General features: G+C 49.5%; 1 protein-coding gene across 2 annotated transcripts in view; it reads left to right on the forward strand.

The window, feature by feature from the left end:
• Positions 1–22,722, forward strand: part of CEP290 (centrosomal protein 290) — a 1,500,249-nt gene that overhangs the window by 1,132,069 nt on the left and 345,458 nt on the right. Inside the window, exon 41 of one of the 2 annotated variants that reach the window (XM_078678872.1) lies at positions 2,126–2,271. In XM_078678872.1, the coding sequence (XP_078534998.1) occupies positions 2,126–2,271 (146 nt within the window). Of the gene's footprint in view, positions 1–2,122; positions 2,272–22,722 lie in introns of both variants that reach the window. The other variant, XM_078678869.1, reaches the window with a different exon arrangement.

Consider the following 22,722-nt stretch of genomic DNA (forward strand, 5'->3'; position numbering starts at 1 on the left):
GGCTTCCTCTTTCTCAAAACAGAACTTGCACTCCTTTTCTTCTTCTCTTATAAATATGTAATCAAAGAGGATTAAGATCATGTTAAAAAAAAAAAAGGTCTTCACCTGGGGAGCCTTGCCCCTTCCTTCCACAGGGTAACTTGTCTTCTGGCATGTTACTCTCATACTCTGTGGGAAACAGCACAAATGGTCGAACCTCCGCATCCACCCTCCTGACCATTTTGTAGAGGTTGTGTGTGATGGCCCAGACGCGGTCACAAAGACCCCGTTTTCTGGCCTGGATGCATTGGGTGCCATGGTGTGACCAATGGCCTCTTCTTTAGCCATCCCCTGCCATGCCTGCATGCATTCCACCAGCTTTTCAGGATTATGTGATGTTATAACGCAATGAAAATGATTGCGGTATGTAACATTGCAGTTTGTACAGCGCAAGTCGTTACAACAACTTGCGCTGGAGGGCGCTGGACTTAAAAGTAGGAAGATTTACTATGCCAACACCAGTCTACGTACAGTGGGGAAGGAGTTGGAATAGTACATCTTACTATTCCTTAGGTTATAGTGCCATCCAGCGCAAGTCGATGTAACGTTTGCGTTGTAATGGCAGCGTTTTAAATGCACCACGGTGTAAAGGAAGTTTCCCGATGTCCAGGCATGCACTTTGATGGCGCTCATCACTTTAGAAATGAAAGCAACTCCGCACTGGAGCGCTTCTAACAAGATGAGGCATTTTTGGTTCTTGGGACCAGTTTCCCCTTCTCACCAGTTACACTAATAGAACCACAAGTTCAGGGGATATTCTCAGTGCCTGCCTTTTCGGTGGTGCCAGCACTGGCAGTTTGTGCAACAGCCTTGTGAGGTTTCTTTGCAGCTACATAGGGTGTGATGGCTTCAAAAGCTGCGAGGGTAACAACAAAGATCCTCTTCATCCAACGAGGGAGCAAATATGGCTTGTGACGGGGGAAGAGTGCTTTCATTTACTAGGAAGGTAGTCCATTGCCACTGGTTGTTGGGTCCTCCAAATTGTTGAAGAAGATTGGCTTGCGTCCTGGCATCCTCTGTCACCTCTGACAAGCATGCCCTTATTCTGCGCCAGAAACTTCTTGCCTCTGTTGAGCACAGGGGCTGTCGACTTAGTTCTGTAGAATGGGACCAGATGGGAATGCAACTTAAGTTATTGCCAAGCTAGACTGACACGAACCTGCCCTAGCTCCTGCAGATCCTTCTGGTTTTATGGTGCCCCCACCTTCAATCCATGGACAGTCAGTTCAGGTCCCGCCATGTGGTAGGCCTACCGGCAGCGTGGCATTAACCCTTGCCTCCATTGCCGTGAGGCACAGAAACTGAGGCTCACGGTTTCTGGCCTGATCGTGAAGTGAACCATCTGGTGGGATTGCTAAAGTTGCGGGCTGACGATCGCCAATGCTGGAAGACTGGATGTTATTATTTTCAGCTCATTTTTGAAAGAGGCTGTTTGTAATGAGTTACTGGATTATCTTCTGTAAAGTTCTGGATTTTAGAAATCTCATATTTTAGTCAGAACTGTTCTCGCGATCATGTTTGATGTCCAGAATAACTACCATTTTTTTAAGGTAGAGTCAAAGCAAGGTCCCCTCAAAATATGAGTTTTGCTAGGCTCCTTTCAGCAAAGTGCGTCTGTTTTAGGATATTTCTGATTTCCTTCTAAGAGCAGGCCATCGCAAAGAGCGTCGAGCGCTGAGAGGAGGTTTTCAGCACCGCAAACTCCTGACAGCAAGCAGACTGTTCCTGTTTGTTTATTTTAGTTCTCATAGCAACAGATTGCATTTTCTATGGCGAGGCAACGGCAGAGGACGACTGAAATAAAAACACAGATGTAAATATTTGCCCCTAAGATTACCGAATGTATTAATGACTTTTGGATTACGCGGTAATAAAGCATCATATCCCGATTAAACAAGGAGCGTACATTCAGGTGTTTGCCTTTCTGAGAGTAATTCTGAGAGTGAATTTGCTGCTTGGATCTTTGTTCGTCGTCTCATAAGTACACTTACCTTAAAACATGTCTGTCTTTTTTTTTCCATGCCTGGCATGCTTCTGACAGTTGTTGCTGTGGCGATCTAATTGCGGGATTTGTTTTACTTAGCAGAGCCCAAAGGAAGAAATTATTAGGTGGGAAGAAAGTAAGAAGTGGCAAACCAAGTCTGAAGGGTTGCGGAATAAACTGAAGGAAAAGGAGAAGGAATATGACTCCTTAACAAAGCAGTTCAGCACCTTGAAGGAACTTTATACCAGGTGAGTGTTTATCTTCAGCAAAGGTAGTCGTCCACGTTGGTCGATCGTATGAGAAGTAGGGCTTTTTTGTTATTAAAATATGTGCTTTCATACACATTTGCATTGCATCCGTGCATATTGGTAAAAACGCTGTAAATTGTGTGTTTTTTAGTAGTTCTCCTAAAGATTACTTCTGATTAAAAACTGTGCCATACCCGTTACAGAGTTTTTGCTTGGGGTGCACACTGTTTGTGTGAAATTGGGAAACAAATCACTTTTGGGAGCAGAGGGGAGGAGAGGGGTTCAAAGTGTGGCTGAGGTCAAAGTGTGGCCGAGGAAAGGGGGTTGGGGTCACGAGGGCGGCGTTTGAAAAGCAGAGTCTGAAAGTCTGTATAATATTTATTTATTTGTATTTGTTTAATTAAAACCAATACAATAATTTACAAATGCTTACATAATACATACAATTCAAGATATAGACACACAGGAATAAAACGTCATTATAAATATACATTATAAAACACACATAGCTGGTGGGAGAATGGGCCTAAGTCATCTGCGGGCTTGTGTCTCTTATGCCAATGTCACTATATACAACGTATCACAAGCATAAAAAAGTGCTGCTTGTCTCGACCCTTATGATTCTATATCAAATATGCCAAAATAAGACAAAGTGCTGGTGCCAAACTAAATAACTGCAATATCGCCAGTAGCAGAGCTATGCAGTAGAAATAAGTAAGCAACCCGATGTACTAACACAGCCATGATTATGTAAATACATTGCAAACAAAAAGACAACCATTGAATGAAAAGGTGACAAGTGACAAGAAGACACCTGGTGTGCAGTAAAGTGCAGGTGCAAAATCAAATGATAGCAGCAATTCGTCATATTAATAACGAGCAATCAAACCTGTTTAGCTAGCACGAGAGTTTTTGCCACATAGTAGAGAACCCACCATGGTTGATAACAAGTCTTCGAATGCAAGAATCCATCTCGCACCATTCGACAGCATGGGGGGGTCGGTTCCTTATGTTGATAAAAATAGAAAAATGCCACTAACAAGGCAAAAAGGAAGGATCTTAGCGCTGGGGCATACATTCATGTTCGTGAATATACCAAAACAACAAAAAGGCTGCTATTCGTCAAACATCAGACACAACGTTACAATGATCGGAAAAAATCCAGTTAGGATACTGTTTGGGGCACTCTAAAACTTCAGCCGAGCAGACAAAAGCAGACAGCTCTACGTGTCAGGGTCCTCCAGGCTTAACCAAACCCAGCAGGAGAGTGCAGGGAGGGGGAGAAACGGCAGGGCCCCCTGGTGATTCTTTTGGGCAGCTAAACCAGTTGGTAGCGAGGGAAACACATTTTGTCAACGCAATGTTTAACAAGGTTTATCTGGGTTAAGGGAGGCAATGACGGCTTGCAGGTACGAGCGGATTCCCAGGATGTTTCCCTCTCTCCTTAGTGTGGTTTTAGGTCTTCCAACAGGGCAGGGCAGAGGCAAATGATGTGCTCTAGAGATTCCTCGCACTGGCCACAACCCCTGCAGATTGTCCCTTCCATTTGTCGACGCTGGTTGGCAAGGTGTTATAAGAATGGCCATCCCCCCAGCCTGAGAGCCATGAATCTTGCCTCTGGAGCAATCGAGTATGTGCAGGCAAGATATGATGAAGGAGATGTTGTCTGGTAGGTATTAATGACTTTCCAGGCGTACTTGGGCTTGGTTAGTATAGCCCTAACTCTTAGATCCTTACCTTTTTAATTTCCCAGGCGTCAGATTGGATCCAGAAACCTTTGCATGAACAGTACCTATGCACGCCATTGGGTGGCTCCGTCTGGTTCTGTGTGACATAACTGGCGTCGTCATAAGTTGTGATGTTGTGGTCACCTCTAAAGGCGCCACCCAGGCACACAACGTTAGTTCTTTTCTTTCTGGTTCAGTTAGTGCTGATCCAGAGAAGAGCTACCCCTCTGTCTCTTTTTCACAAGCTTTTTTCAACATTTTGTCATGAAATTTTTTCCTGTGTGTCTAGGGATGACATCTAGACGGATAGGTTGCAAGCTGTGAGGCACCACCAGGCTGTATGCTGACAGCTCAGGCCTCTGCTCCGGTGGGGTCTTATGGATCCGATTCAGGGATCCGGGATGGCGCTGTTCGTGCTTAGATACGACTGACTCACTGGGTAAAGTGATTTCATTTGATGGTGGTGGCCTTACAGCTCTACTATAAATGTGTGATATCCTTCACACCTAATTTCAACTTATTATATACTCTAGTTAATGTTAACATTAATCTAATAATCCTGGTGCTGTCCCTGATAACTGGCTGGCTCCTGCCGGTTTTACATACTATTCAAAAAGGGGATGGTGATGGACAGAGTATCTGAATTAAGCAGAACACTCCTACCCAGTCAAAAGATCAGGGCTTGATCCATCACCGTTTTTTAGCTCACTGCACCATCCCAGTTCAGAACCTGGCTACATGCAAATTAGTCTGACCCTGGCCCAGTGCATCATGGGAACAGGGCAGACCAAACTACCAAGCCAATTCTTTACTGGAAAGGAAACAAGCTTCCGGGGACCGGTTTCTGGCATTACAGCCGTCTTCGGCCCGGCTTGCTTGAATCCTGATGGTGCAGTGAGCAAGGGACTCACATCTGAGCATACCCTTCCACACTTGTGGTGGCCAAAACGATTCAAAAAGGGGGTAGTGATGGACAGAGTATCTGAATTAAGCAGAACACTCCTACCCAGTCAAAAGATCAGGGCTTGATCCATCACCGTTTTTTAGCTCACTGCACCATCCCAGTTCAGAACCTGGCTACATGCAAATTAGTCTGACCCTGGCCCAGTGCATCATGGGAACAGGGCAGACCAAACTACCAAGCCAATTCTTTACTGGAAAGGAAACAAGCTTCCGGGGACCGGTTTCTGGCATTACAGCCGTCTTCGGCCCGGCTTGCTTGAATCCTGATGGTGCAGTGAGCAAGGGACTCACATCTGAGCATACCCTTCCACACTTGTGGTGGCCAAAACGATTCAAAAAGGGGGTGGTGATGGACAGAGTATCTGAATTAAGCAGAACACTCCTACCAAGTCAAAAGATCAGGGCTTGATCCATCACCGTTTTTTAGCTCACTGCACCATCCCAGTTCAGAACCTGGCTACATGCAAATTAGTCTGACCCTGGCCCAGTGCATCATGGGAATAGGGCAGACCAAACTACCAAGCCAATTCTTTACTGGAAATGAAACAAGCTTCCGGGGACCGGTTTCTGGCATTACAGCCGTCTTCGTGTGGCAGGGTATACTCAGACATGAGTCCCTTGCTCACTGCTCCATCAGGATTCAAGCAAGCCGGGCCGACGAGGCTGAAATGCCAGAAACCGGTCCCCGGTAGCTTGTCTCCTTTCTGGTGAAGAATTTGCTTGGTAGTTTGGTCTGCCCTGTTCCCATGATGCACTGGGCCAGGGACAGACTAATTTGCATATAGCCAGGTTCTGAGCTGGGATGGGGCAGTGAGCTAAATAACGATGATGGATCAAGCCCTGATCTTTGGACTGGGTAAGAGTGGTCTGCTTAATTCAGACACTCTGTTCATCACCACCCCCTTTTCTGAATCGTTTTTGGCCACTATAGGTGTGGCAGGGTATACTCAGACATGAGTCCCTTGCTCACTGCTCCATCAGGATTCAAGCAAGCCGGGCCGACGAGGCTGAAATGCCAGAAACCGGTCCCCGGTAGCTTGTCTCCTTTCTGGTGAAGAATTGGCTTGGTAGTTTGGTCTGCCCTGTTCCCATGATGCACTGGGCCAGGGACAGACTAATTTGCATATAGCCAGGTTCTGAGCTGGGATGGGGCAGTGAGCTAAATAACAGTGATGGATCAAGCCCTGATCTTTGGACTGGGTAAGAGTGGTCTGCTTAATTCAGACACTCTGTTCATCACCACCCCCTTTTCTGAATCGTTTTTGGCCATTATAGGTGTGGCAGGGTATACTCAGACATGAGTCCCTTGCTCACTGCTCCATCAGGATTCAAGCAAGCCGGGCCGACGAGGCTGAAATGCCAGAAACTGGTCCCCGGTAGCTTGTCTACTTTCTGGTGAAGAATTGGCTTGGTAGTTTGGTCTGCCCTGTTCCCATGATGCACTGGGCCAGGGACAGACTAATTTGCATATAGCCAGGTTCTGAGCTGGGATGGGGCAGTGAGCTAAATAACGGTGATGGATCAAGCCCTGATCTTTGGACTGGGTAAGAGTGGTCTGCTTAATTCAGACACTCTGTTCATCACCACCCCCTTTTCTGAATCGTTTTTGGCCACTATAGGTGTGGCAGGGTATACTCAGACATGAGTCCCTTGCTCACTGCTCCATCAGGATTCAAGCAAGCCGGGCCGACGAGGCTGAAATGCCAGAAACTGGTCCCCGGTAGCTTGTCTCCTTTCTGGTGAAGAATTGGCTTGGTAGTTTGGTCTGCCCTGTTCCCATGATGCACTGGGCCAGGGACAGACTAATTTGCATATAGCCAGGTTCTGAGCTGGGATGGGGCAGTGAGCTAAATAACGGTGATGGATCAAGCCCTGATCTTTGGACTGGGTAAGAGTGGTCTGCTTAATTCAGACACTCTGTTCATCACCACCCCCTTTTCTGAATCGGTTTTACATACTAAGCACTTCAAACAGACCCTGTTTGCTAAGGGACGCACTATACACTTGCCCCGTGGGTGCTAATATCCGACTCTTCTTAAAACATATATTTCAATCAATACTCAAACAAATCATATGCATAGTACATCGCAAAATAGTAATTCAAAAAATACATCTGATTACAAAAGCATCAATCACATTCATTTCATGATTCTACAACATTTCTTCTTTTATTCTTCTTGTGTTCAAAATGTGTGTATGACTTCCTCTTCATACAACAGATTTCTTCATTCATTACAGCATGAACGGCAGTGTAACCTTATTCCCAATGCATTTCGGTATTGCTACCTTCTTCAGGGGAATGCTACAATAAACAATACATGATACATATAAATCGACTACAGTTTTAGTACCTATCTGTAAATTCTATAAACCAGAACCACCTCTGATCTTGTGAGCCCATTGGGTTAGTCTCATGCTTTATTTAAAAACAGTGAATCCAAAGGTGAACATGCCTGCACAATGAAAAAACCCAAAAACCACATGCCTGTCTGTGAGTGTGATTAGCCTGCTATCTCCCTCAGCCATGGTACTTACCTACACCTATATCACACATGCTACACTGACCTGTGTGTGATCCACGCAAAGAAACCTGAAACAGTAACCACAACCTGAGTTTCCACGGCTCTTAAAATGCACTGCTCCACATCCCTCTCTGCAATGCTACCATACCTGCGTTACTAGGTTCACTGGCTTAACGGTCTCTTCTGTCTCCCAATCCGTGCTAGTATGGCCCGTGTTCAATACTACAAGAAACGAATACCTAGTCAAAAATTGTTATCAGCTTCCACGCGGCTCCTATTTAAACGCCCCACTGTTTAAACTGTTATGAGGTCTCCTACCTGTTGATGGACACTCTCCCTGCTCATAAACTCCGTGTTCGCCAGCTACGATCAATCATTAGCTAACTGCCGCGTTCCGCGGTCCCTCTTTCACGGCGTCTAACGCATACTGGTGAAATCGACATAGGACTATCCTGGATCTTTCCTGATTCTCCTGCGCCATCTTTAAATGGCTAAAAGCCAGCGCGAGTAACTGTATATCAAAGCTCTTCGCTGTCTCAGTACCATCGGTCTAGCTACCTATCTATACTACTATAATAAAGGAAGAACTTTGAAGCTTTGAGGCGGGTAAACTCGGGAACCACAGCGCCAATCCACACACCCGATAAATCGTTGGAATTGTCAGGGTGTGCAGATGGACATAGGCTATATAAAGTAAAAATTAACCGTTATTTAAAAAATTTAACATAAAAACAAAATAGTCCCCTGGAAGTAGCGCCGGCCACGACGTAGCGCTGGCCGCGACGTGCGTGCTGACGAGGAGGAGCGGCGGACATGAGCGCGGGGTGGAGCGGCGGACAGGTGGGGAGGAGAGGAGGACAGGCGGGAAGAAGCGGTGACGAGCGGCGAGGAGCGGCGGTGAAGTCAGGAGCACGGGGAGGAGCGGCGGCTCAGGTAAGGCTCTGGGACACGGACAATGTCGGGGCGGGCGGTTGGCCCTAAAGCCTCATTGCCCCCTGATGACGTCGGGGCGGGCTGCTAGTTACCAATAAACAAAATGTGTAGGTTTGTTACATCTGAAAAAACAAGGGTGGGGAAGGGCCTAAGGGAGTTTAAAGACCAGACTAAGACACATTCCCTAAATAACATATGAAATACAAAAGTGTCAAAGGGTCTAAACCAACAAAGTCTATATGTGGTGCATAAAGCTGAGTGAGACAGTGTCAAACCATATACAAAGAACAATAAACCTTAGAAAAGTACCCTGTGATCCCTAACAGGATACCCATCAGTCACCACTCGGAACCGCCCTTCATCATTTGGGATTCCTGTTAACCATATAAAAGGCACACCACTGGTTTCAGATGGAGGGTCGGATGTATTCACCTCTTCAAAACCTAGTCGTGACCCGTATGGTTTGGAGTGTCACAAGTCACTCCTTGATGAAAAAATGAGAGTGACTGAATCGCAGTGCAAGTGAAAAAGAAGGTGCTCGGTGAGGATAAAATTGGGTGAGGGAGTAAGAAAAATATTTATTCGGTTTTATACTCGCTCCACCAATATTAAGAAGCAGCAGGGGTAAATTAAACAAATATTTACCTAGAAATAATGGTCAACATGTTTCAGCAAAACTGTGGACTGAATAGTCCATTGCTTTCATCAGGACCTGGATATTAAATAATGCTACTGCGAAAAATATATGTGAAGTGTGTTAAAAAGTGACTATACAAAAAACAATCTGCAACATGAAACAAAATCACCTGGATCCTTAGGTGTAGTCTTTTGCTCGCAGTTGTTATATGTCACCTTGTAGTCGAAGTAATGGGCTCCACCTCGCCTGGCAACGGCTCAGGACTCGAGGGAGGCACCGCTCTCTCCGTCGGTACCTCGTCGCCACCTTCCAAGCCGATTGGGGAGGTTTTTAACATCTACAGTGTATCTCTCAACCAGGGTCCTTAAAATAAGATTCATAGCCGCTTACTATATATTACTGCTCAACCTATTCATAAAAACGAACGGACAGGCTCTTTACTTTACTGAGAAAACAACAATACAATAAAGGAAACAAATAATTAATAAATGATACAATAATATACTAGCAATTATAGTTTGGATTCACTCTTTCAAATTGCCTCACTATCCCACAACACGGGGACTTAACTATCTTTGACAATAACCCATGTGCACACATGTACAGTGATGTTAAGTGCAAAGCATTGCACCAAGTATCCAAATATGTAAAACAATTACAGAAAACATGTCATTTCGATTTTGTCATTCAGACCACAAGGTTCTAGAGTATTTAAAAAACGTATCCAAAAAGTCTCCCTTTGTGACAAGTATCGATTGGCATCAACATGTACCTTTTCATCAATCTTTTCCAACACTGTAAATCGTAGTTGCGGTATTGTGTGCTGTTATTCTTTCCAATGCATTGCCAAATTTGACTTCTGATTAAGTGTTCGGATAAGGCTCTTATGTTCCGTTATGCAGACTTTGACTTTTCTTTGGATTCTACCCACATATACTAGTCTACAAGGACATTTTATTGCATACACTACCATGCTTGTATTGCAGTCTGCCGTATGTCTAAGTTTAATGTGTCTGCCAGTGTGTGGATGTGTAAAACAGTCTCCTACCATAACATTACCACAATGACTGCAGTTAAAACATTTCATCATTCCTTTACAATGTGTGTCTCCGAATTTCATGGTCCCTTTTCAAAATTTCTTTAAGATTTTTAGATCTAGTGTGTGCAAACATTGGCTTAGAAACAAAAATCTGGCGAAAGTCAGTCTGCTGCTCAATGATTTCCCATCTATGCATCACACTTTTTTTAATGGCATTTGCTGCCGTTGAGTGTTTTAATACAAATACTTCCCTCTTTGAAGGTGCCTTCATTGTTTTTTCCAACGGATCTGCCCTCCGTATCTGGCATGCCTTCTCTTTAGCCTCAATTATGGTCTTAATAGGATACCCTCTAGCTTCATATGCCTGTGCAAGAAGCTCCATCTCTTGAATGCCTTGTGTTTCATCAGAACATATCCTGCGTACTCGTAAAAACTGTGAATATGGTAAATGGTTTTTTAAGGATGGTGTGTGAAAACTCTGGTAGTGTAACGCATTATTTCTATCAGTTGGTTTTTTGTATAATCGTGTTGTCAAAACATTGTCTCGCCTTTCTATCAGTATATCTAGATAGTTCATCACTAGTGGGTCATGTGAGTGAGTTATCTTGATTTGATCATGGCATGCATTCAATTTGTCAAGTTGAGTTACCAATTGTTCCTGTGTACCTTTCCAAACGATCAATATATCGTCTATATATCGAACATACAATTTTAAATGATCCGTCCATTCTGTCTTTGGCAACACATGCTCATCTTCATACTTAGCCATAAAAATATTCGCAAAGGTCGGAGCCCCAGTAAAACCCATAGAGGTTCCTGTCCTTTGTAAATAAAATTTCTTTTGCCAGCTGAAATATCCATGATATAAACAAAAGTGTAACAGTTCTAACAAAAAGATGTTGGTGCCTTCGTCATAATTATGCCTCAATAGCATCCACTCTACTGCCTCTATTCCTTCAACATGAGGGATAGAGGTGTACAGTGACGCTATGTCCACTGTACATAACCATATTTCTTCCTCTGGCATAATGACAATCCTGTCAAGTTTCTTCAAACAGTCAGTTGTGTCTTGAATATAAGTAGACCACTGTTGAACCAACGGTTGGAGGTAATGGTCTAGAAATTTGCCTAATGATTCGTGTAATGAACCACACCCTGCCACTATCGGGCGGAAGGGCGGGTCTGTGGGATGTTTGTGCATCTCGGGCACCATATGTATATATGGTAGTTTTGGATGTTGGACTGTCAGAAATGTCATGGTTTGTTCATTGATCCATCCCAAGTCTTTTGCTTTTTGAAGGATCTGAGTCAAAATCATTTGAAATTGGTATTTCGGGTCAGTGTCTAGTGCTATGTATGTATTGATGTCAGATACGTCTTTGTCTGCTGGAACTATCTTGATGGATTCATTAGATGCTAGTGTGTTTAATGTGATTCTCTCTTTTCTGGTGAGATTCCTTCTCTGTTTATCCTTCTTTTTGATACTCGCAAGATCTTTCTTGACTATATTTTCAAACAAGTCTAATGACTTATGAGAAAAAGGGGCCAGAAACGTGCTTTTTGGCCTAAAAACCTGCTCTTCCCTGTCCTCTACTACCGGTACTTCAGTACTCTCAGATATAGTGTGGAAAAACCACCTCAGTCGCAATTTCCTCATAAACTTAAATAAAGACACCTCTGTCTCCAATTTGTTGGTCTGATAGGTAGGTACATATGACATGCCCTTATTTAAAACATTTAATTCTGATTTGCTCAATGCGTAATCTGAAATGTTCATTACTAGTTCCTCCTGCTTCGTTGTTGGTTTTTTGTGCCCTTAGCATGATGTCTGCCTCTACTGCCTGGAGACCGACCATGACTCCCGGGACTGTCGGGACTGCTGTGCCATGGCCCCGAAGGCATTCCGGCAGCGACGCAGGAAGCTGCTGGAGGTCCGGCACTCCTCTCACCGTGGCTCCGGGTCTAGGGGCCGTTCGCGGGACCGCTCGCGGGACCAGGGCCGTCGCTCCTCGGATCTAAGTCTTCACCTTCAGATTCCAGGAGGCGATGCCATAAAAAGAAGTCAAAGAAGCGCGTTCGCTCTCCGGCGTCCCCCCCCGTCGCTCCCTGGAGGCGGACGTAGGGGACAGGGGCTCCGCCCCAGCGTCTCGTCCGGAGCCTGGGAATCGCGCGGCCTACCTACTATACCGGGGTCCGTCACCGACTCCCGAACAGATGCAAGAGTTTCTTGCTGCCATGGACCACCTGTTTAGGCCTCAGGCTCCCGCCGGCGTGCCTGTAGGCCCCGCAGTCTTATGTCCAGATCCTGTTGGTCCGACGGCACTGCCTCTGGCGCCTGCCTCGGAGCCATTGGATCCAGCAGCCCGGCACCACAAGGTGCAGCACGTTGGCTCCGGCCCGACGCCGCCCTTGACTCCGGCCCCAGCGCCGCCCCTGACTCCGCCACAGGTGCCACACTGGGTGCCGTTTATTCCACCCCTGCCCCGGTTCCCGGATCATTTTGTTCCCGGCCTGGGATCCACGTTGGGATGCGGCTCCGGCATGGCCTCGGCCGGCGCCGCTGACCCCTTCTCCGGCTCCGGCCCTGCCACCGCGGCCGGCTCCTTCTACCCAGGAGCTGGAGGAGGATTGGGACGGCTCCAAGGACCCCCTTGCACGTCATTGTGACTCCAAGCAGGATTGTGTGCGGATGACCTTCAAGATGTGGGTAAACTTGATGTGCTTTCTGACCCGGGGTTTGCCTCTCCTCGCCTACTATGGAGGAAGGCGCTTCCTATTCTATGGTGCTGCGTCGAGCCGCGGAGGCTCTCCATCCTGACCTCCCTACGGTGCTCCAGACGGCATCTATGTCGTCAGAGCAGCTGCTCCCTTTCAATGAGGCCCTTACCGAGGTCCTCTTGGGCACTTGGTTTCGGCCGGCCTCAAGGGCGCCTGGTGATCCCGCCTTCTTGACCACTCACTCCACGCCTCAGAGCCTGGTCATTCAGGCCTCGACATCGCAGAGTGCCTTTCCCTCTGCTCTGCTGGATGAGGACTCTAAAAGGCTGGACCAATAAGGCAAGAAGTTGTTCTCCTCAGCCAGTTTGGGGTTGAGGTCGGTTAATACTGCCTGCTTATTGGGCCATTACTCCCACGCGGTGCGGGATTCGGTGGCAGAGGTTCTGCCTCAGTGCTCTGAGGAGGTCCAGGCTGTTCTTTCCCAGGCGATTACGGAGGGTAACGATGCAGCAAAGTTTGCCATCAGGTGTGGTTTGGACACCGCTGATTCGTTGGGAAGGGCCATTTCCACGACGGTGGCGTGGCGGCGCCACGCCTGGTTGCGTTCCACTGGGTTCTCACCCGATGTCCAGAACTCGCTCATGGACATGCCCTTGATGGCTCCCGTCTCTTTGGCGACAAGGCGGACAATGCAAGACGGATAGCAGCAGCTATGGTTCTTTTGTTACTCCAGGGTTGGTTGTTCCCTACGTACCAGATTGTCAGCCCATTAGAGGTACTGCAGCTGCAACAGCACTGAGTGCTAATCTACAGATGTGTGCTAGACATACTCTGGCAAAGTGGAGGAGCTTCTGTACCTTCACAAAGAACTGCTGTCTGTATATAGTCTCTACCAGCAGTTTTACATTAACTTTTCCATTGGGGTGCGCCTCTTCTCACTTACTATTGGTATTCTTGATATCAAGCGTTGGCTATATGCATTTCATGTTTGACTATTGTGTACTCATAACCATTTGTTATTCTGAGTCAAGCAGGTGAATATATGGAAAAATGCTAGGCAAGAAACAAGTTACTTGCCTGTAACCAATGATATGGATGCAGTGCTAGGCAAGAAACAAGTTACTTACCTGTAACCAATGATCTGAAAGAGACACGTTAGTGATAGATTCCTTACCTTAGAATATCCCCAGGCGTCAGACTGGATCTGGAAAGTTTTGCTTAGCAGTACCCCTGCGTACCAGAAGGTGGCGTCCTGCGGCTCCGCATCCGTCGCTGGCATCCTATGCGCCGAGATGACGTCACAGAGACTACTTAGGCGCCACCCATGCGCGCTGGCGTCAGTTCTTTCTTTTTCAGCGCCAGTAAGCGCAGATCCGGTTAGAGCATGTACCGTAGTCAATTTTTGACTATCTTTTTGAGACTTTTGTCTCATATTGGTTTCTCTGGTGCTAGTAGGGATGCCTGGTTTTAAGTCTTGCGGGACCTGCCGTCGGTGGCGGACCCTCATGACGTATGTCTCTACTGCCTGGAGCGCGATCATAATTCCCTGTCCTGCCTGGATTGTAGTAGGGCTATGGCCCCAAAGGCCCTGAGGGAGTGGTGCCAAAAGTTGTTTGAATGTTTGACACTCGTCCCCGCACCGTTCCAGATCCAGGGTCGTTCCCGTGACCGCTCGCAGAATCGTCACCACCGCTCTTCTTCACCTTCGGATTTGGGTAAGAGACGGCACAAGAAGAAGTCGAAGAAGCGTTTACGCTCTCAGACGTCCCCTTGTCGGTCCCCGGACACGGATGAGGGGGAAAGGGGCTTCGCCCCTGCGGCTCCTTTGGAGCCTGGGAGTACCGCGGCCTACCCGCCTTACCTGGGTCCGTCGACGACTCCCGCACAAATGCAAGAATTCCTTGCTGCCATGGACCGTCTGTTTAGGCCTCTGGCTCCCGCTGGTGCGCTTTCGGGCCCCTCGGTCCCATGTCTGGATCTTGCTGGTCCGTCGACTCCTTCGGCGGATCCAGCTTCGGCGCCACCAGCGGCTCCGGCGCTGCAGGATCCTGCGCCCCTGGCTCCGTCCTCGGTGCCAAGAGGTCCCATGCTGCCGGCTCCAGCCCCGGCGCCGCCCTCGGCTCCGCCGGCGGTGCCGCAGTGGATCCCGCTGGTTTCGCCTCTGCCCCGGTTCCCGGAGGGCTTTGTCCCCACCTGGGATTCGAATAGGGAACCATCACTGGCTCGGCCCCGGCCGGCGCCATTCCTGGCTCCGTTTATTCCTTTCCCTGTACCTGCCCTGCCGCTGAGGCCTGTTCCTTTGGTGCTGGCAAAGAAGGATGACTGGGAAGGGTTTGAGGACCAGCTTGCTCATCAGTGTGATTCTGAGCAGGACTGGGTGGATGACTTAGAGGAGGCCGGTGGCCTCGACGTCTCGTCTGATCCGGGTCTTGCCTCTCCCCCGCCCACTATGGAGGAAGGCGCCTCGTATACGGTGGTGCTCCGTCATGCTGCCGAGGTCCTTAACCTCAATCTCCCCACGGTGGCCGTGAAGACAAATCTCCTCACTGAGGTGGTCCAGCCGGCGTCCACTTCTTCGGAGCCGCTGCTGCACTTTAATGATGCCCTCACTGAAGTCTTGTTGGGAACTTGGTCACGGCCTGCCACAGGGGCCCCTGTGGATAAGAATGTCGCCAGGCGTCATCGCCCAGCGCTGCGCGACCCTGCCTTTCTGACCACTCATCCTACGCACGAAAGTCTGGTCATTCAGGCTTCTACGTCCCAGAGTGCCTTTCCCACGGCTCCGCCGGATAAGGACTCTAAGAGATTGGAACAGTTTGGCAAGCGGTTGTTCTCTTCGGCCAGCTTAGGACTGCGGTCAGTGAACATCGCTTGCCTTCTGGGCCGCTATTCCCACGCGGTGTGGGATTTCGTCGCTGAAGTGTTGCCTCGGTGCCCGGAGAAGGTCCAGGCTGTGCTGTCTCTAGCATTGGCTGAGGGTAAGGACACGGCTAGACTCGCCATTTGTTGTGTCTTGGATACCGCGGACTCCCTTGGTAGGGCAATTTCCACGACCGGGGCGCTTCGGTGCCACGCCTGGCTTAGGTCCACTGCGTTCTCCCTGGACGTTCAGAGCTCGCACATGGACATGCTTTTTGATGGCACTCGCCTGTTTGGTGAAAAGGCAGATCCAGCACTGGAGCGTTTTAAGGACTCTCGAGCTACTGCCAAGTCCTTGGGCCTTTCCACCACGCGCCCGGCAAGGTCCACGTTTCATTCCTTTCGTGGCCACGGCAGAGGCTCCCCTGGCCGTTCGTTCAGCCAAAATCCCACGCAGAACCAGCCTCAGCGGGCTCGTGGGCGGGGCGGCCGCTGTGGTGGCTCCGGGGGCCGGCGTGAGGTTCAGTCCACCTCCGCCCCCGTGACGTCTACCTCGAAGCCTTTCTAGTCTGAGCTTTGGGTCACATCCCACGCCAGCAAGTGGCAGTATTCGCCATCACCTTCCCCATTTGCATTCTGTCACTTCTGACAAGTGGGTGTTGCAGCTCATCCTGAGGGGCTACTCCATCCCCTTCTTGTCTGCCCCCTCCCAAGCCATGCCACCTCAGTTCCACCGCATGTCGGGGGATCACTTCGCTCTTCTCCAACAGGAAGTCGCATCCCTGTCCTGACGGCCCACAGGCGTTACCTGCGGTTCACGGTAGGCCAGGAGTATTTTCAGTTTTCCGTGCTCCCCTTCGGCCTTACCAGCGCCCCTCGAAAGTGATGGCGGTGGTCACATCTCACCTGCGCAGGTCAGGGGTGTCAGTCTTTCCCGACCGCGACGACTGGTTGTCGAAGGCGAGCTCGCCCCAGGCAGTCGTCACCCACCTTAAGACTATGGCCGACCTCCTGCACTTGCTTGGGTTCTCCATCAATGTGCCGAAGTCGCACCCTAGTCCCTCTCAGAAGCCCCCCTTCATCAGAGTGGCTCTGGATTCAACACAGTTTCGGGTATATCCCCCTGAGCAGCGAGTCTGGGTTATTCAGGCTACGATTCCGATCTTTCAGCCTCTATCCCGGGTTTCAGTCAGGATGACCCTCCGGCTCCTGTGCCTGATGGCCTCCTGCATCCTGCTAGTGCGACATGCCAGATGGCATATGCGGGCTCTGCAGTGGGACCTGAAGTTCCAGTGGGCAGAGCATCTGGGCATGTCCAGATCTCAGAGGGCGCTGCACGACACTTGCAGTGGTGGCTCACAAATCGGGATTGGGTAAATGGTAGATCCCTTTCCCTCCCCCAACCGGAGCACACTGTTGTGACGGATGCATCCCTCCTGGGATGGGGAGGCCACTTGTGAGAGGCGGAGTCCCGGCTCCATATCAACCTTTTGGAGCTTCTGGCGATCCGGCTTGCACTGAAAGCATTCCTTCCCTCTGTCCGGGAAGTGTTGTGCTATTGTTCACGGACAACACCACCGCCATGTGGCATTGCAACAAACAGGGCGGGGTGGGGTCGTGGACCTTATATCAGGAGGCTCTGCGCCTCTGGACATGGCTGGAACATCGAGGCATTACCTTGGTGGTTCAACACCTGGCAGGTTCTCTGAACGCCAGGACGGACGAACTCAGCCGCAGATGCATGTTGGATCACGAATGGCGTCTGACATCGGACACGGTGCAAGGTCTGTTACGGAAGTGGGGAGAGCCTTGGTTAGATCTGTTCGCCACCGAAGAGAACGCGCAATGTCATCAATTCTGCGCGTTGGAATTTCCAAGGCGGCACATGCTTTTCGTCGCGAGTGGAGATGCGGTCTGTTGTACGCCTTTCCGCCTATACCATTTCTGCCCAGAGTGCTGAAGAAGATTCGGCGAGACCGGGCCCAAGTCATTCTTGTGCCTCCGGATTGGGCACGAAGATACTGGTATCCCGAGCTACACAACATGGCGATCGATCCCCCGATCCGACTACCTCTTCGGGAGGATCTTCTGTCGCAGCAGCAGGGGACGATCCTCGAATCGAACCTGTTCAGCCTTCACCTCCATGCGTGGAGATTGTGCGGCGACAGTTGACAGCTTTCGATCTTCCTCCCGAAGTCTGTGATGTAATTTTGGCAGCCAGGCGTCCCTCCACAAGAACTGTATACTCCTGCAGGTAGAACAAGTTTGTGGCATGGTGCTCAGCTAAAGCTGTGGATCCCCTTTCTGCCACTATTTCCAAGATCCTTCTGTTCCTCCTTTCCTTGGCCCAGCAGGGCTCTGCTCTGGGCACTATAAAAGGTTATCTTTCTGCCATCTCCGCCTTTCTAAGGCTCCCTGGTCAACCTTCTCTTTTTAAGTCTCCGGTTGTTAACCGTTTTCTGAAAGGCATTACGCACACGTTTACTCCCGGCCGTTCATAATGCCTCAATGGGACTTGAATCTTGTCTTGACATATCTGATGTGCTCTCCCTTTGAGCCCCTTCATAACTGTCCTTTACGTCTTCTCACTCTCAAGATGGCTTTCCTGGTAGCTATCACCTCTGCCAGAAGAGTGAGTGAGCTACAGGCTCTTTCTTCTAAACCTCCTTTCCTTTCTGTTCATCCGGACAAGGTGGTTTTAAGGACCCGTCCTTCTTTCTCGCCAAAGGTTGTTATGCCCTTTCACATCAGGCAGACTATCACTTTGCCCACCTTCTTTCCGCTTCCGCATCCTTCGAAAGAGGAAGAGAGGCTCCATCGTCTGGACCCAAAACGTGCGCTCTCTTTCTACTTTAGAAGGCCCAAATCTCTGTACTGGGGTGAATGTATGACATTGTTCTGCATTCATCAACTGTTTTTTTGCATTTGTCACCCTGAGTGGGACGGGTATGCTCAGACGTGATTCCTGTGCTCTCCACGCCACTGGAGTCAAACTATCCTGGCTGATGACGGCTGATAGCCAGAAACCGGTCCTAGAATGCTTGATTCCGGTCCAGGGAAGACATGGCTTGGCAGTTCGGGCTGGACTGTTCCCATGATGAGGCACAGGGTCAAGGCTGATTTGCATATGGCCATGTCTGAACTGGGGTTGTGTGGTGAGCAAAAACCCAATGGATTTAGGCCCACATCTCTGTACTGGGGTGAATGTATGACATTGTTCTCCATTCTGTCCATCAACTGTTGTTTTTGCATTTTTCTCCCCGAGTGGGACGGGTATGCTCAGACGTGAGTCCCGTGCTCTCCACGCCACTGGAGTCAAGCTATCCTGGCTGATGATGGCTGATAGCCAGAAACCGGTCCTAGGGTGCTTGATTCCGGTCCAGTGAAGACATGGCTTGGCAGTTCGGGCTGGACTGTTCCCATGAGGCACAGGGTCAAGACCGATTTGCATATGGCCATGTCTGAACTGGGGTGGTGTGGTGAGCAAAAAAACGATTATTTAGACCCAGATCTCTGTACTGAGGTGAATGTATGACATTGTTCTGCATTCTGTCCATCACTGTTGTTTTTGCATTTGTCACCCCGAGTGGGACTGGTATGCTCAGACGTGAGTCCCGTGCTCTCCACGCCACTGGAGTCTAGCTATCCTGACTGATGACGGCTGATAGCCAGAAACCAGTAATAGGATGCTTGATTCCTGTCCAGGAAAGACATGGCTTGGCAGTTCGGGCTGGACTGTTCCCATGAGGCACAGGGTCAAGGCTGATTTGCATATGGCCATGTCTGAACTGGGGTGGTGTGATGAGCAAAAACAATGGATTTAGGCCCAGATCTCTGTACTGGGGGGAATGTATGACATTGTTCTGCATTCTGTCCATCAACTGTTGTTTTTGCCTCTTTCTACTTCTACAACAGTCCCGGGTGGATGACCAGCTCTTTGTTGGCTACGTGGGTGCCAAAAAAGGTCGGGCCGTGCACAAACGGACCATCTCTCGGTGGGTCGTTCTCTGCATCAAGGCCTGTTACTTGTTGGCTAATAAGGAGCCCCCTGTGGGGCTGCATACCCATTCCACCAGGGCAACGGCAGCTACTACTGCTTTGGGACGCGCGTTCCCTTCCAGGACATTTGTCAGGCAGCTACGTGGGCCTCGCTGCACACGTTTACCAAGCATTACTGCCTTGACAGTCAAGTCTGGAGAGACGGCTTCTTTGGCCGTTCTGTTCTCCGTGACTTTCTGGTGTAATCTTGTTCGCAGTCCCACCACCGGGGTTGGTATTGCTGGGGCATCTATTCAAAGTTAAGGAATCTATCACTAACGTGCCTCTTTCGGATGCGAAAGTTACTACTTGTGTAACGATATATCTCTAAGAGACATTAGTTGGTGATAGATTCCTTACCACCCCACCCATTCTCCCCCTTCTGCGAACTGAGTACTAGGGTTAAGGACATCACTTTCAGGGCCCTAGTTTTCAATGCACCAGTGGTCAGTATCTTGCATGGCTCTGCGTTCCTAGCGCGGAAAGTCATGTACAGAACTGACGCCAGCGCCCATGGGTGGCGCCTAAGTAGTCTCCGCGATGGCATCTCGCCACATACGCCGCTAGCGACGGACGCAGAGACGCTGGACGCCACCTACTGACGCGCAGGGGTACTGCTAACCAAAACTTTCCGGATCCAGTCTGACGCCTGGGGATATTCTAAGGGAAGGAATCTATCACTAACTAATGTCTCTTACAGATATATCGTTACATAGGTAGTAACTTGTACTTCCCTCAAATTATTTACCTCTGTGTGCAGCAGTACAAGGCCTCTGTGAGCTGCAGCCAAGCATGCAAGCGCAGCATATAAGTATATACATTTGTGGCAATTACCACTCAAACTTTTGTTTACAATGAGAAGGAAGCCCACAGATGTAGAGCAGTAGAAGTGTATGCTAGGAGTCTCACAGGAGAGCTGCATATTTCATACATCCTGTGGAAAAGAAGAGGGCCTGTCGGGGATGGTGAAGAGAAAGAAGTGATATCGACAACTTAGAAATCTATGTCACCGCTCCTCCACATTTCCTTGGCAAATTTTATAGGCTATTAAATTACAAAATACTTTTTTTGTACAGCACTCTTTCTGAATGGAAGTATTTAGAAATGTTTTTGTATGTGATAAAGAACAAACAGGATATTCAGTGAAAAAGTATTGAGCAGTATCTCACATATATTTTATTTTTTATAGAACTACTCATTGTTCACTCTCACTCAGTTCTGTGATGCGCGTTGTACACGCATTAGTCACACTTTCTTTGTAGCACGCATATTAACCCTTTGCTCTACTTTAGGATGAGGTGAAACTGCCAATAGACAAAACTCTGCTCTTTCTCTGTCCAGCAGGAGTCTCAATCACCAAAGTTAACCTAACACTTTTATCGTTACATGAAGACTGCTGGACACTGAAGGAAATCTGTAACAGCTGCTTTTAAACCGAAAAGTAATTTTTAACACAGCATCCCCCTCCCCACAAATTCAGTGTCAGGTGTGATTGCACCAACGTGTTAAAGCCGGCCCTCTGTGAACACACTCAGCAACAGAGCAGTGGCATAAAAAAATCGGTGGAATCCATCATAAGTTATTATTTGAAACAAAATCAAAAAACATTAAAAAAAGCAGTAAACAAAGGCCAATATTTACCCTGCTCACAGTCCGATCCTAAAACACAGCAGTTTCATTACTTTATTGTTAGCAGCCTCGACCAGAGGCCGTTCCAGGCTTGCCCTCGCTCTCCAGGCTTGCCCTCGCTCTCCCCCGCTCCGCTTTCCTGCTCTTTCCACCCCCCTCTGCTCCACGCCGCTGCTCTCCTGCGGCCCCGCCCACTTCTCCTGTCTCCCGCTCCCCATTCGCCGCCCCGCTCCCGCCTCCCAGCTGCTCCTCCCTCCCACTTCGCCATAAATGGCGGGGACCCCGCGTACAGCGCTGCGGGTGCGCTGATTGCGCGCCAAAGGCAAGCCCGTCTACGCCCGTCCACGCCTGGACCGCGCCCAGCGCCAGAACCCCTGGACCCTGCCAGAGCCAGCCAACCCGACTGAGCTACGATGCCGCCACCCTCCACGCACTCAACACCGGCCGACATCCAGCCTGCTACCAAGCCACCCCGAAACGCACCCATGGAGCCTTCACCTGCCACGCCTGCTACTTAACCTGCACTCGGTCCTGCACCGCGCCAGCCAAAACAGCCGCCAACAACCACCACCTCAAGTGCATCCTGCTCAACACCCGCTCCATCCACAGGCAACCGTCGAACTATGGGACCTCCTTGACAAAACGGCACCTGACGTCGCCTTCTTCACGGAAACCTGGATGAACGCCTCCTCAGCCCCCGACATCGCCATTGCCTTCCCGGACGGCTACAAGATCATCCGGAGGGACCGTATCAACCAGACCGGAGGAGGCATCGCCATCGCCCACAGAAACACTATCCGCATCACGACCAACACCGACGACACCCTCGCCACCGCAGAGCTCCTGCACTTCCAGATTTACACCGACCCCAAGACCACCCTCAGAGGAACCCTCATCTACAGACCCCCGGGACCACGCTCACACTTCAGCGAGGCCATCGCAGACTTCATCAGCCCACTCGCCCTCGCCTCCCCCGACTACATACTCCTAGGAGACCTCAACTTCCACCTGGAGAACGACCAGGACAACAACACCACCGCCCTACTAGACAACCTCGCCAACCTCGGATTCAAGCAACTGGTCAACACCCCCACCCATTACGCCGGCCACACGCTCGAGCTCGTCTTCTCCTCCAGCAACCACATCTCCTTCAGCCACACCACCGAGCTCCACTGGAACGACCACAGCTGCGTACACTTCAACTTCAGGAAAACAACGACCCACCACCGCCCTCATCAAACTCCCCGAAGATGCTGGAGCAAGATCACCACCGACCAACTCACCACCTCCTTGAGCCTAAACTCTCCCACCAACACCATGGACCCCAACGAAGGAGCCCGCAACCTCACACAGTGGATCACCGACTGCGCCGACACCCTTGCTCCA

Source organism: Lissotriton helveticus, chromosome 1_1 (genome assembly GCF_964261635.1).
Source record: "Lissotriton helveticus chromosome 1_1, aLisHel1.1, whole genome shotgun sequence".
NCBI lineage: Eukaryota > Metazoa > Chordata > Amphibia > Caudata > Salamandridae > Lissotriton > Lissotriton helveticus.